The 13,355-nt window shown below is 40.4% G+C and overlaps 1 protein-coding gene across 5 annotated transcripts in view; it reads right to left on the bottom strand.

Moving 5' to 3' along the window:
* Positions 1–13,355, bottom strand: part of wu:fj29h11 (protein NO VEIN) — a 62,953-nt gene that overhangs the window by 40,835 nt on the left and 8,763 nt on the right. For 4 of the 5 annotated variants that reach the window (XM_031291132.2, XM_035997305.1, XM_035997304.1 and 1 more), the window contains 9 exons: positions 12,619–12,817; positions 12,151–12,518; positions 11,092–11,217; positions 10,813–11,010; positions 7,329–7,469; positions 5,709–5,966; positions 2,959–3,139; positions 2,669–2,835; positions 2,368–2,511 (listed from right to left, as the gene is read on the bottom strand). In XM_031291132.2, coding sequence (XP_031146992.1) covers positions 2,368–2,511; positions 2,669–2,835; positions 2,959–3,139; positions 5,709–5,966; positions 7,329–7,469; positions 10,813–11,010; positions 11,092–11,217; positions 12,151–12,518; positions 12,619–12,817 — 1,782 coding nt within the window. The remainder of the gene's footprint in view (positions 1–2,367; positions 2,512–2,668; positions 2,836–2,958; positions 3,140–5,708; positions 5,967–7,328; positions 7,470–10,812; positions 11,011–11,091; positions 11,218–12,150; positions 12,519–12,618; positions 12,818–13,355) is intronic. The other variant, XM_031291136.2, reaches the window with a different exon arrangement.

The raw sequence follows: 13,355 nt of genomic DNA, 5'->3' as shown, positions 1-13,355 counted from the left end.
TGTATCTATTCAAGGAAAAGTTAATCTATTAAAAATTTATATTCACTTTAAGTTTAGCACGTTTAATAATGTAATGACATTCTAAAGAAATAGTTGCAGTGTTTTCTATTTAATTACTTAGATTCTATTTGTGGTGATGGCTAACCTGTTAGCAAGCAAGTAAGCTAACATTAACCAGCAACTAAAACCACATTATCAGAATACATTTCAGATGTCAGTGTCCCTTCTCGAATGTTTTCAGCACTTGTGGGAAATTGGTTTGTAGCAACATTACTACCGGTCGCTGGAAGACTTACTTAGCCGGTGGGGCCGGGTAGCATCTCTGGGGCGGACTGCAGACGTCTGGATGGCCACTGTGGCGGCTCTATTTTGGCCAGACCCAGCCGCCTGGATCTGATATGTTCCCCGAACTTTCTGTTATTGCTGTTACTGTCGTTAGCACCCAGCGCTGGGGTTTGTACTGGCTGGGTTCAGGTTGCTATAGTTGGACTGGGAGCTAACTGTGGATGTGTCCACAGGGATTTTGTTCGCTCTTATCCCGACTTAAGTCTCTTAGCGGCAGACAGATCGAAGTGCACTAGCTGGCTAATTTAGCATTAGATTAGACGACTACCCATACAGCTAACGTTACTTGGCAAAATGTAATCGTATAGACCCTTTGCACGTGACGTCACGCTCCACTCACGCGAGTTATGAACGCCATGACAGACGGCGGAAGAGCTATGCTGTAGACGGACGGCAAGCTAAACTTGTATGTTTTCGTTCATGTTTGTGTTCTCACATTCACAATCTGCAGAGTAATCATCACCAACACAAGCATGCAGAGTAATCCTCACCAACACAAGCATGTGTATGTATTGCCTTTCTGTTTAAAATGAGTGATAAATAAAATTATCCTCAACCAGCTAGCTAGCTGCCGTGCTAACCAGCTGTTCCTGCTAACAGGTCCAACCCGATGATGACCCACATAACTAACATCGGTTATTCACTGACCTAGCTACATATCCAAAAATGAAAGCCGTTCCCTTGATCATTTAACTTAACACATATACAAAAAATATCGGTTAAATTAAAGATGACATGGCACGGAAACTAGCTTCAATAAGGCCAAAAAAAACGAGTTAATTGCGGGTCTGCGGAGCTCCTACGCCGGCTTGCTGACGAGCTAGCTGCAGCTAGCTTTGGACTGCTCGCTAGCTGCTGCCCATCGTGTCGTAATATCCACCGGTCAAATCTTAACATAGGCTACAGCGAATATAATCACAGATAAGAAGATGGCTAGATGTTACAATTATGTGTGGTTACTACTGATCATAGACAGATTTATGATCAGACGTTACTGCATGGATTAACGTGTGATAGATAATTAATGACTGCACTTCTCAGAGTTGGGATGTGTTCAGGCATCCATTAGATAGTTGCATTGGCACACCCAGTGAGCAACGGTATATGGGTAGCCACGACCGACCATGTCCTCTAAAAATATGGGCTCCGTGTTATATAAATCTTTACTTAAGTAAAGAATAGATGTTAATACAAAATAAAACCTCCCCCTGCCGTAGCGTTGCATCGCGTACCTGTAACCCAGCCAGCTACAAAGAACTGGTAAGTATCCAGACTTTTAAAAGCTTTGAGATCAGCACCAGTATATGGGAATACCCTGTTTACCACATAGTGGTACAGATCGTGTGGACTGAAGTCGGGCAGACTCGGTGATTTAATGAGGTCCGTGAAAACAGAGGGAGAAAGAATTAAGGGTCGGTATCCAATCCTGCTATCTCCCAACTTCTCCAAATACTGCTCTTTGTGAGCACCTACCAGATGCCCTACATCGACCGATAACGGCACGACAACTTGTTGTTCAATAGAAGAAGCCATAAAGCCATAAATACTATTTAGTGTTATGTATTTCAAACTGATTGAAACTATGAAACTTTCCGCTCGTCTACTACTGCTTAGCCTGTGCTTCTGCCGTCTGTCATGGCGTCGTCACGTGGTCGTGGTCACGTGTTTGCAAAGGGTCTATATTAACCGTGCTCAAAACAATAATACTAAAAATAAAGTTACGAGCGTGTAGAACGTTATTGTAACCTTATAACGTTACGGTAAGATTTAATCACCAAGCATTAACATGAGCCACTTGTCAAGGTAGCACATTGTAGTTGGCTGGATCATATTGAAATACCATTTTAATAAATTAGGCCTCCACAGTATTATCATGTTGCAAAGTGGCATGTAATTAATGAAAAAAGGATGCTGTGTGGCAGGAAAAAAAATGTTGTAATGCTTATATATATATATATATATATATATATATATATAAGTGTATGTTTTTGATAACTTTGTGTGTGTCTTTAAATGACTCACTTCTTCTGGATCAGTGGACGTTATGTCACCACACTGTGTGATGAACTCAAACACGTCTTGTCTGGTGGGTCTGAAACCACTGCCCACAGGTTCCATGCTGCCACTGCTCAGAGGCAAAGTAGACCCCAGTGTGTCCTGCAGGAGCTGTACACAACCAGAGACAAAAAAAACAGGATGAATTTGTATGTTATTACTGTGGCAAAAACAGGAGATGTTTTCAAGGGCTGTTAAATGCCTTAGATCTATATTTCACAGAATCTGAGAGTTAGAGAAACGGTTTTAGAGATGGAAAAACTTGTACCTGAATGTGTTTAACCAGGTACTCCAGAAAGTTGCCTTGCTCTAAAGAGAGGAAATTGTTGACCTGGAAGTGTTTGGTCAACTTCCTCTCCAAAGAGGCCATGTGGGCCAAAGTGATGGCTGTGTGCTGAGAGGACAGGCTGTCTTTAAGGTACTGTTTCACTTTGGCTGTGAAACATAGGGCAGAAATGTCAGTAAATCATAGACTAATGTGGACCAGATACATCAATAGTAGACATTATCAGAATAGATGATATGATATGGCAGAAACACTATATCCTGCATTAATACCTTCACTGGGGAGGGATGTGGTGGGTTTGTCCTCATTTTTAGTTTGTTCGGTGGTGTTGGATGCCTTATCCTTGGGCACCAGGTCCTGTGGGACAGCCAGGGAGCCTCCACAGATAGCCAGCTGAAACAGAGCTGTTGCCAGACGGTTACCTGACACCTGCAGCAGGAAGTTTTGGATGTGCTGAATTGGAAATAAATATATCATAATAAGTTTAATTTAGTGTCATTGACATGACATCAAAAATGACTATTGAGAACTATTGAGTAAAATACAAACAAGTTTCTCTAGAGTACATCATATTTAATTTTTGACTATGTGTAAACATAAAAAAGCATTCCATTACATTCATTCTTCAAACATGCATCACCCCGTCTGTGTCTAAAGAAAAACTTAATGACATCAAAAACTTTACTTCACAGTTCAATCTATTCCATTCAAATTGCAGTCACGAAACTTTACAGGTTGGTGTTTAAGATCAAAATGAAGGCTAAGTTAAAAAATGAGTGGGGTCTGAATGAGGGCACCAGGAGGTAGAAAGTCGGTAACAGGCCCCCGCACTTTATACCCCTGGCCCCATTTGGCATTGGGCTGATGTGATCCTATCGCAATTAGGTCTCTAGTTATTTCTGCAACCCAGGAGGCCTTTGTGTTTAAAGCAGCCATATTATGCTCATTTTCAGGTTCATAATTGTATTTTAAGGTTGTACCAGAATAGGTTTACATGGTTTAATTTTCAAAAAACACCATATTTTTGTTGTACTGCAGTGCTCTCTCTCACTGCTGCAGCTCCTCTTTTCAGCTGGTCTCTGTTTTAGCTACAGAGTGAGACCTCTTTTCTTCTTCTTCTTCTGTACTATCTTTGATTGCACTGCACATGCCCAGTAGGTCAGATGTAGATCATGTCAGCTAGCTAGCTCCATAGACAGTAAAAGAAAGGCTGTTTCTACAACTTTGGTCAGTTACAAGGCAGGATTAGCTGGGAGACTTCTAAATGAGGGCGCACATGTAAGTAGTTCTTTTGTAGATTATGGTGAACTTGTGTGTGTTGTAGCAGTGCTTTGCTATTGAGAACGAGGTAGCATGCTAGCGTTAGCATTAGTGTTAGCATGCTAACGCTAACGCTACGAGCTAATGGTTGCGGTTAGCCTGCTCGTTTCGGCTTGTGACGTCACAAGCCGTGCCGATTTTGAACAGCTCACCCGGAGACTGAAGGCAGGACACATTCAGAAACCGTATCTCACTCTAAACAGCATGGATGGATTTTTTTCAAAGTTTGTATGTGTGTGGAAGCACCAGAGACACAACATAACACCCCAAATCCCAGAAAAAGTGATTTTTTCATAATATGGGCACTTTAAAAAAAATAAAAAATGTTAACTTTAACACTAGAGGTGTGACGAGATTAAAACATGACGAGATTTCTCGTCGAGGTAAAAAGTGTCTCGCGATATCAGTACACAAATGCAGAGCAGCAGCCAGCATGACGGAGAAGTCTGACTTTGAGCCCAAAATTATCATAGTTCTCCAAAGTTGACTCCGACAAACAAAGATAAATGTTCTCCCTTCGTCCTATAATAGTCATAATTCAATACTAGAGTAGCCTACTTCCTTGTTTACTGCTGCAATGAATAAAATGCAGAGGAGGAGAAAAGTACCCTGGAAATTCAGAGTTCTTGCGAGAGTACAATTTGAATTTGCATTTGGGTCTGGATTTCCAGGCTAGGAGAAAAGAGCATTTGTCTTCACAAAAATCATCTGTTGAGTGTTTGATGGCAATTTATTTGTGCTTTAGAACGTAATCACTGTGAAACAATAGTAAAATAAGCTTTTTTCTCTCTGCCTACTGTACAAGACAAATTCAAATACAAAACAACTGGTCTCAACTACAGCCAGAAAAGGCTAGGTTCAGGTTGTAACCTTGGCTCTCTGAGTAAAGAGACTATCTCTCCACCGTACATATAGATAGAAAGTAACGGTGTAACTGTTAGTTATACAGGAGAGAAGCCAGTCATTTGAGTTCGTGGCAAAACCTTTCAGTGCTTGTTTTTTCATTTTGTGACTTTTGATTGAATAAAGGACTATTTTTCCAGTCTTATTCCTTCATTGAAGTTTTCTTTGAAATAGTTTTAAAATCTCATCTCAAGAACCCAATCTCGCATCTCGTTTCGTCTCATGAGCTGGGTGTCTCGTCACATTTTTTGACCCATCACATGTTTGCATGTACTTTTGGTCTGAAGCTGGTTTTTATAGCTTGGACAAGACCCTTTAGTTCTTATTAATATAAGGGAAATATTAATGATACAGCATACAGTGATGCAGAGACAATAGCGTGCTTCCATCTTTCCATTTTAGGATATGATCTAATTGGAAACAGACGGGGTATAAACAAATGGAGATGGCCATGTTGACCTGGATGATTTATAATGATTGGTATTTTAATGATGATTAAAAAAAATGCCTGCTATGTCCCAGACTGCAGATAAGTTGAATAAATTCTCCAGGATAAAGATAATTCCACTGCACTGTAACTCTTTGTTACGCCCCCCCCCCCAATGGCTCATGCTGGGAGGTTTAGAGGAATTAACACCCAGTAGCTTAAGGCAGCAATTTAAGGACACAAAACCAGAGTGTCTAACCATTGAGATCACAAGAAAGTGGACACAAAATGCTGACACTACCACTGAGCAAGCTCTTTTGATGCATCTGAGCAAGCATGGGATTCATTAATCTGTCAGTGTCTAGAACCCACCTTAGCCATCTTGGGACTGAACACCCCCTCTGCGTTTGAGAAGACTGCCAGCGCTACCTCGGCTGCCGTCATAGAAGCGTACTTCTTCCTGAGGTCTAAGCTTCCCGTGGAGAAGGAAGATGCTCCTTGCACTGGCTCCAACACGGTCTTCTTTATCTTTCTCAGCCGCTCGTAGGTCTCATCCTCCAGCTCTTTCTGGATGACCTCCCTGGCTCGGTCCATTATCAAGTGCTCACATCGATTCACCTTCTGTAAGGTCTGAAAGGGACGAAGAAGGATTGTTAATCAAGCTGAGAATTATACACAACCAAATGTATTTTTCATCTCAACTGTATTTTTTTAATATTTTCAGTCTAAATAATTTTAAAGCTCTACGAATAGCAAACTGATCAGTATTTATTTCTTTCCATTAAACTCTAATTGCCAGACAAGGTTAGTCTAAAAAAAGGGTGAAACTATAGATTTAAAATAATGAAACAAAGCTGTGCATAAGTCCGTCACGTAAAATTGTGCAATAATATTTTTATGAATCATAGGTGTGATTGGCAAAGGACAAAAAAGCAGGAAAATATACGCCGCACCCATGACGCTGCGACATGCTATAAAATTGAATGAAACACCCCAAATTCAATGAAAGTAATCATTAATGTATTACTTGCATAGAACGTTGTATGCAGGGGTTAAATTGAGATTTGTTATGTGGGGGGGGCTCTCCCTAGGGGGGTCCGGGGGTATGCCCCCCCGGGACATTTTTTGGAAAAACAAACCATTAAATGGCACTTTCTGGAGAGTTTTGTGCAAAGAAATGGAGAAATTGAGTCTTACATGATATGTGCAAAACTGCAAGGTTAAGAGCCTATACTTTGCATTGTTGTAGTATCAACAGGTATTAGGGCATTTAGCATTTACATTACTGTTAATCAGTCATCACTTGAAAAAAAAACATTTACAAGGTAATTTACAAGGTAATGCAATGTGGAAACATTGCATTACCTTGTAAAATGTTTTTTTGAAAAGGAGCACCTTGTTCAATTGTATTTGTCTTTTCAAAAATATAAAACAATAAAAAGTTGATCTAAAAAAAAAAAAGGAGCACAAAACGACAGTCGGCGTTTTTATTGCTAAGGCCACAGGGTCAAAATTAAATGATTTATAAAAAATGTAATAACAATAACTTATTTCACCAGTAAATTCCTGTTAAACAACTACTGGATGGGAAAAGTTTTTTTTTTACAACAACTTTGAATGCACCACGAGGCTGGCGAGGCGAGGCTGTGTTGTTTTTCAGACAGCGGCAGCAGCAGACTGTTGTTGGAATCCTACACAGTGACATACAAACTTTTACACCGTTTAGCTGTCAGCATCATAACCATGTTTACTCCAGCTGCTAGCTAGCGGTAGGCTAACGTTACCTGCTGTTGAGTGTAGTGTTAACTAGCGTCCCGTGTGGCGATGTTTCATGTATATCTTACTGTGCGATTTTTTTTTTGTACTAAAATGAATAAGATTAGTGCCGTTGCAGGGAAATAGTGAAAATAATTAAAAGAATTTAAAAAAAAAAACAATAGATAACTCATGAGGAAACAACCTTGGAAGGTTGCAATAGGTCATGTCTCTTACCCCTATGGGCAGCCCAAGGCTGTGTATTCTGATACCCAGCTCGTAGGGAGATTCACAGTTGTAGTGGTCGGACAGATACTTCATAAACTCCGCCAGGTCCACTTTTGGCTTGTTCTGCTGCCTCCTAAAAACACGAATTTGCTAAACAATGGAAATAAGAGTAGACACATTCAGGCAAGAATTAAAAAAATAAAGTAAAAATGTTCAGACAAGACAGTACCCACAAACTGAAAAGCTACAGAAATCGTGAATTAGTAGGTAAACAGGCAACAACTGTATGGATGGTTCTAAAAAGAAGTCCTCTTGTATAGAAGTCTGAGAAATATTATAACCCTACTTCTCACTTGATTTATTACCTTAGGAAAGATAATGAGTTCATGTTCTCAATCGCTACTTTCAAGTCTTCTTCAATAAAGCATGGCGTTCAATTTGTAAATTATGGTCCCATTTATTTTAAAATTGACGATAAAGCGTGTGTGGTACTGTGTACATCAAAATAGCCGTGAACTTGTTGTGGGGTGCTGTCCATGTTTTTGCCTTTCACTTTGTGTTTTTACTTCATCAAAGTTGATTGGAACATTTTAGTCACCTAAAAATGTCTTGTTCAGCATTCGGTAGCACCTTGCCAAACAAGCTAAATAGCTGGCACTAGTGTTAGCTGGTCACTTAAGGGAAAGTTTGCAGATTTTCTGTACTGCCGTACATGCAAATGTATGTCCCCAGTAACCTGCTGGTAAATCCCCCCCGGATGACTCGCTTCAGCCCGTTGAAAATCTGCAACTTTGGCCCTTTAGCGTTTAGCTTAGTGCAGCACCACTGATCCCACAAACGACACTGGCTTCTGTGACTTCCACTGACATCCCCAATGGTGCCTTGCACTGAAAGTGCGAAGGAACCTATTGTTTTTCATCAGATTATTTTTCCGAGTCCTTTGTCGCATTTTTTGAGGGGGTTAGAATGCACAAAAACTCACAAAAATTTGCAAACGTGTCACAACTGGTGAAAATTGCAAAGATTCAAAAAAATTACACATATCCACCACTAGGTGGCGCTATAGTAGAAAAAGCGTGTTTAGCCCTATAACTCCCAAACCGTACATCGCACATTCAAAAAACATATCCACACGTTCCCTGGGTCCAGCTGAATCTCCCGATATAGGCCACGCCCATTTCGCCTAGACTTTTATGCGTGAAAAATCGCGATTTATCGAAAACCTACTTTGGCGAACTCCTCCTAGACCGTGTGACCGATCTGCACGAAACTTGGCAGGTAGCATCTCCAGACCGACCTGACAAAAAGTTATCCAAAGAATTATTATAGGATAAAAAAGGAAGCATATTACATACAAACAAATTTGTGTAGCTAAGTATGAAAACACCAACTTTGCCATATCTCGACCAAAATAAATGCTATCAACGCAAAACTTAAGACTCTTGTTTGCCATGTCCTTCTGGAGGTCCCCCACAAATTTTACGAACATTGGCCAATAGAGGGCGCTACAATTACAAGTAATGTATATCTCATGAACGGCTCATCAGATTTTTACAATATTTGGAGGGTACCATCTAGGGCCAATCCGGAGGCCACCCCTACAGTAAGGTACTTATTGGTCAAAGTGGGCGTGGCCTATGGGACCCTAATTGGTTTTAGCCCTTGGGCACATTTTTGACGGCCTCAATATATACAAAAACTCACAAAAATTGGCGCCCACATAAACACCTGGGAGCTTTGCGAGACTGTACAGCGATTTGGCCCATACCTGTAAGTGGGCTCCATAGCGCCCCCTAATGCCTAGAAGGCCTTAACTTGGACATAGTTGCTCTGATCTTCACCAGATTTAATACCCATATTGCTCTAATCATTGCGGACATACATTTACCTTCATTAGCTCCGCCCAACCGGAAGGCGGCCATTTTTGATTATGCATTTTTCATGTGTTTTACATTCTTTCGAACTCTTCCTAGGCCATGATTTCAATCTTCTTGAATCTTTGCAGGTAGTATCTGTTGACCCTCATGACAAAAAGTTATCCAGAGAATTTTGATAGTTGAAAAAATGCGCAAGTTACAGCAACTTCCTGTCTAAACAGGAAGTTGCGTTATCTTGGCAAAAATGATTCCGATTGCCCCGAAGCTTGACAAGGTTGTTTGTCATGGCTGGTTTAGCATCTGTGCCAAACTTGGCGTCAATCGGCCATTGGATGGCGCTGTTTTAAGTTTTTTTAATTAATCAGCAAAATATTGATATATGGGAAACCTACTCTGTCTAACTACTCCTGGGGCATGAGTCCGATTGGCACGAAAACTGGCATATAGACTTGGAGGACCCTCACGACAAAAAGTTATCAAAAGAATTTTAATAGCTAAAATAATGCGCAAGTTACAGAGGACCAACTTCCTGTAGGTGGGTGTGTAAACAGGAACGGTTGTATCTTGCACACGGCTATTCCGATGGACACAAAACTTAAAACAGGTGTTCCTCATGTGCCAATGAGGCTGTGTGCCAAATATGGCGTCAATCGGCCTTTAGATGGCGCTGTTTTCATTTTTTTAATTAAGTAGTAAATTCGCTTTGAGCAAAACCTACTTTTTTTTTTAACTCCTCCTAGAGCGTGAGTCCCATCTGCACAAAAATGTACATGTAGACTCAGTGGACCCTCATGACAAAAAGATATCAAAAGAATTTTGATAGTTAACACAATGCGCAAGTTACAGAGGACCAACTTCCTGTAGGGGTCTATCTTACCAAGATTTATTCCGATTGACACTAAACATGACACAGTTGTTCAGCATAGGGGCTTGAGCATCCATGCCAAATTTAGAGTGAATCAGCCATTAGGTGACGCTGTTAGAATTTTGGTTATTAATTATTCACATCGCGACATATGGGAAACCTACTTTGTCTAACTCCTCCTGGGCTGTGAGTCTTGGATATAGACTCGGTGGACACTCGTGACTAAAAGTTATCAAAAGAATTTTGAAAGCTAAAACAATGCGCAAGTTATAGAGGAACAACTTCCTGTAGGTGGCTGTTAAAACATGAACGGTTGTATCTTGGCAAAAGTTATTCCTATTTACATGAAACTTAGAATGTGTGGTCTACATGTGATGTTGCGTCTGTCAGTACCCCCGACTGCAAGAAGGCGAGGGCCCATTCATCGCTGCTTGCAGCTTTAATTCTTATTGTTTTTTACAGTTTGTGTTTTTAACTGATTTGGTGCATGTGATACATAACATATACATAAAACATACCAGTGAACTGTGGCTCATTATCTTTTACCAGAACCAAATTTTTCAACAGAGAAAATGAAATCAAAATAAACATTTTTGTCCAAAGACAAAAGGTGACTCCAATTATTATATATAAAACTGTAAAGCTCAAATACAAAGCAATCTACAGATATTAAAAATATTATTTAACTTTAGTTTAGTTTGTTGGTGAATGTTTAGTACCAGCGAAATTTCATTTGCCATGTTAGTCCAACCTTTAAGATGTCAATTGTCTCGATCTGGTGGATATCATCATCCTTCGTATTACTGTCAATCTTGAACATGCGGTGGATGAGGGGGAGTTTGCAGAGGGGCCCCAAGTTCAGCTCTTCATAGCGCTTCTTATCCTTCAGCCCAGCTAGTGACTGGCCCAGCTCATACAGGGTACAGATGGATGTCACTGCTTCAGTAGACTGACAGAAAGAGAAAAAGGACTTCAATAGCAACCAAATATACAGGTTGAATCAATTCTTCACAAATGCATGTGTGCTAACCTCTATGAACATGTTGATCTCTCTTATGAGGTATTGAAGGTCTTTTAAAGCTGGAATCTTCCAGGGTTGTAGCCTTCCTGCATCCAAAGAGGGAATCTGCATAAGCCTACACACCCTGGATATCACCTGGATACAGTTGTGGTAGGCATTGAGGGGGCAATGAGGAAATGAGATACAGTACATTAGTTAGTTACACGCATTCACAAATGTAACACATTGAGGACAAAACCTACCCTTGGACGCTCTTAAGGCTAATAGAAATCATATACATTTACTTCTTTTCACTACTACTTTGTACTTGGTTATTTTAACATGCTACTGTTGACTGAAATAACTATATTAATGCCTCCCGGATAGACTTTATGGGGATTGCAGTGTTATTTTTGTTTATGCAACTACAGCACCAGAATTACCTTTTAGTAGCTAAAAGGGTCAATGTTACATCCCCATACCCCCTAATCTTACAATCAACAACAATTAGTCATGTTGAACAGCATATATAATTGTTAAGGTTGATTAAAAATGTACCATGTGAAGTGTTTTTTAATCACTTAACATTTTTGTGAGGGGGGTCCCTGTAGTGTTTGTATCGCACATGAGGAGCATATGGAGCACAATGCTGGCAGTATCACACTATTCCACTGATTGACAGGTATAGGTAATACAGGTAATATGCCAAGAAATGTAGCAATACAACAACAAAGGCAAGAGAGAAGGCAACTCTTGGCCGTGACTTCCTTTTCTTGTCATCACCGTGAAGTTGCCAGGCAACTAGCAAGAGACATCAGAAGCAACTGCACCCTGCAAAGATTTGTTCCAACTCCTGTTAAACCACAACTTACCTTTAGGTTATTGTATAAATTAAACAAAACAGATATAAAGTGTTAATTAGATGCAGTTTAGAGGTGGTAGTGGGCTTATTTTTAAAAAGATCTTTGGACAGAGCAAGGCTAGCTGTTTTAGCTTGCTTCTAGACCTTATGCTAAGCTAAGCTCGCCACCTGCTGGCTCTAGTGAGAGCAATATCAATAATTAAAAATGTGTCCTTTTTTTCCCTCACCTTCTCTTTGGTGACCAGCTCTCCCTCAGCAGCTATGTCTCGTATCACATCTTCCATTAAACTGTTGACAGAATCCTGATCCAGGACTCGGTTCCGCCTTCTCCCTGCGAGCTCTTCCTCATCCTGTACTACAGCCTCTACTGCCCGCATATTAGCTCCATGGACCTCTCTCAGCTGGGCATGATAAGCTTCTCTAAAGACAGTGGCACTGTCCTTTTTCTGGGTTGCATCTCTAATTTTGCTCTTCTTCTCTTTGGTCGAGCTCACATCTGCCCCCAGCACTGGAAAGTCAGAGTCCGAGAGGAAGATAGACGCAATGGCCTGTTGCTGCGGTTTCTCTTCAGGCTCTTGCGTAAGACCCTGTGCTACTGGGGAAAGATATGGCAACACATATTTGTTATACAAGTATGGATAAGTGGCAATTCTCATTTTTAATGCATTAAAGTGAACAATGTCATGATTGGCTACCTGTAGTTGTCTGCAATACAACAGTATTGGGATCTGCTGTCGGTTCAGATTGAGTGTGTAGCTTCTTGGGGCAAGATGCCTCCCAGCTGTCATACAGAGACATGTACTGTGTGATAGGGAGCTGTTCATTAAACCTCTGCAAATAGCAGGTTTGGAGCTCGTCCAATGATGGAGCACTCAACTGGTACTTCTTTATCACCTGGAACATATCAATAAACTTTTACTGCCCAGTTGGTTCACATACAGTACAAATGTAGACAGTGGTAATTACTTTGCATGCTGTAAAATTCAAAGGTCAGTTTTGCGATTAGCTTAATGCTTTTGAAGGTTTGTTTACATCATTAATGACTACATGCTTGTGAATTGTTATTAGTTGATATGTAACTCAAACTCTTCAAATATATTTGTGAATATACTTTAGAATGACATTGTCAAAAGTCAGCCAACGTGGATTACAAATGCAAAGTATCAACACCATGCCCCCAGTTTTACTGTGGTAATCTGTCTGTGTCAGACACAGATAGCAATTTTGAACTGAAATGTTTTGACTTGATATATTTAAAGCTTTTGTTTCAAAAGCAGTGGTCTGGGCACTAACACTCCTCTCTGCATCAGAAAACCGAGGAATGATTGATTTTCATGGGACTTATTTAAAGCCTTAAAATAGGTGACTGAACTAATCAAAAGTGGCACCCATGCTTACATTACTCCATAGATAAATAACCTGCAAGTAGGGG

Source organism: Sander lucioperca, chromosome 22 (genome assembly GCF_008315115.2).
Source record: "Sander lucioperca isolate FBNREF2018 chromosome 22, SLUC_FBN_1.2, whole genome shotgun sequence".
NCBI lineage: Eukaryota > Metazoa > Chordata > Actinopteri > Perciformes > Percidae > Sander > Sander lucioperca.
This window is presented reverse-complemented; position numbering and strand designations above follow the sequence as displayed.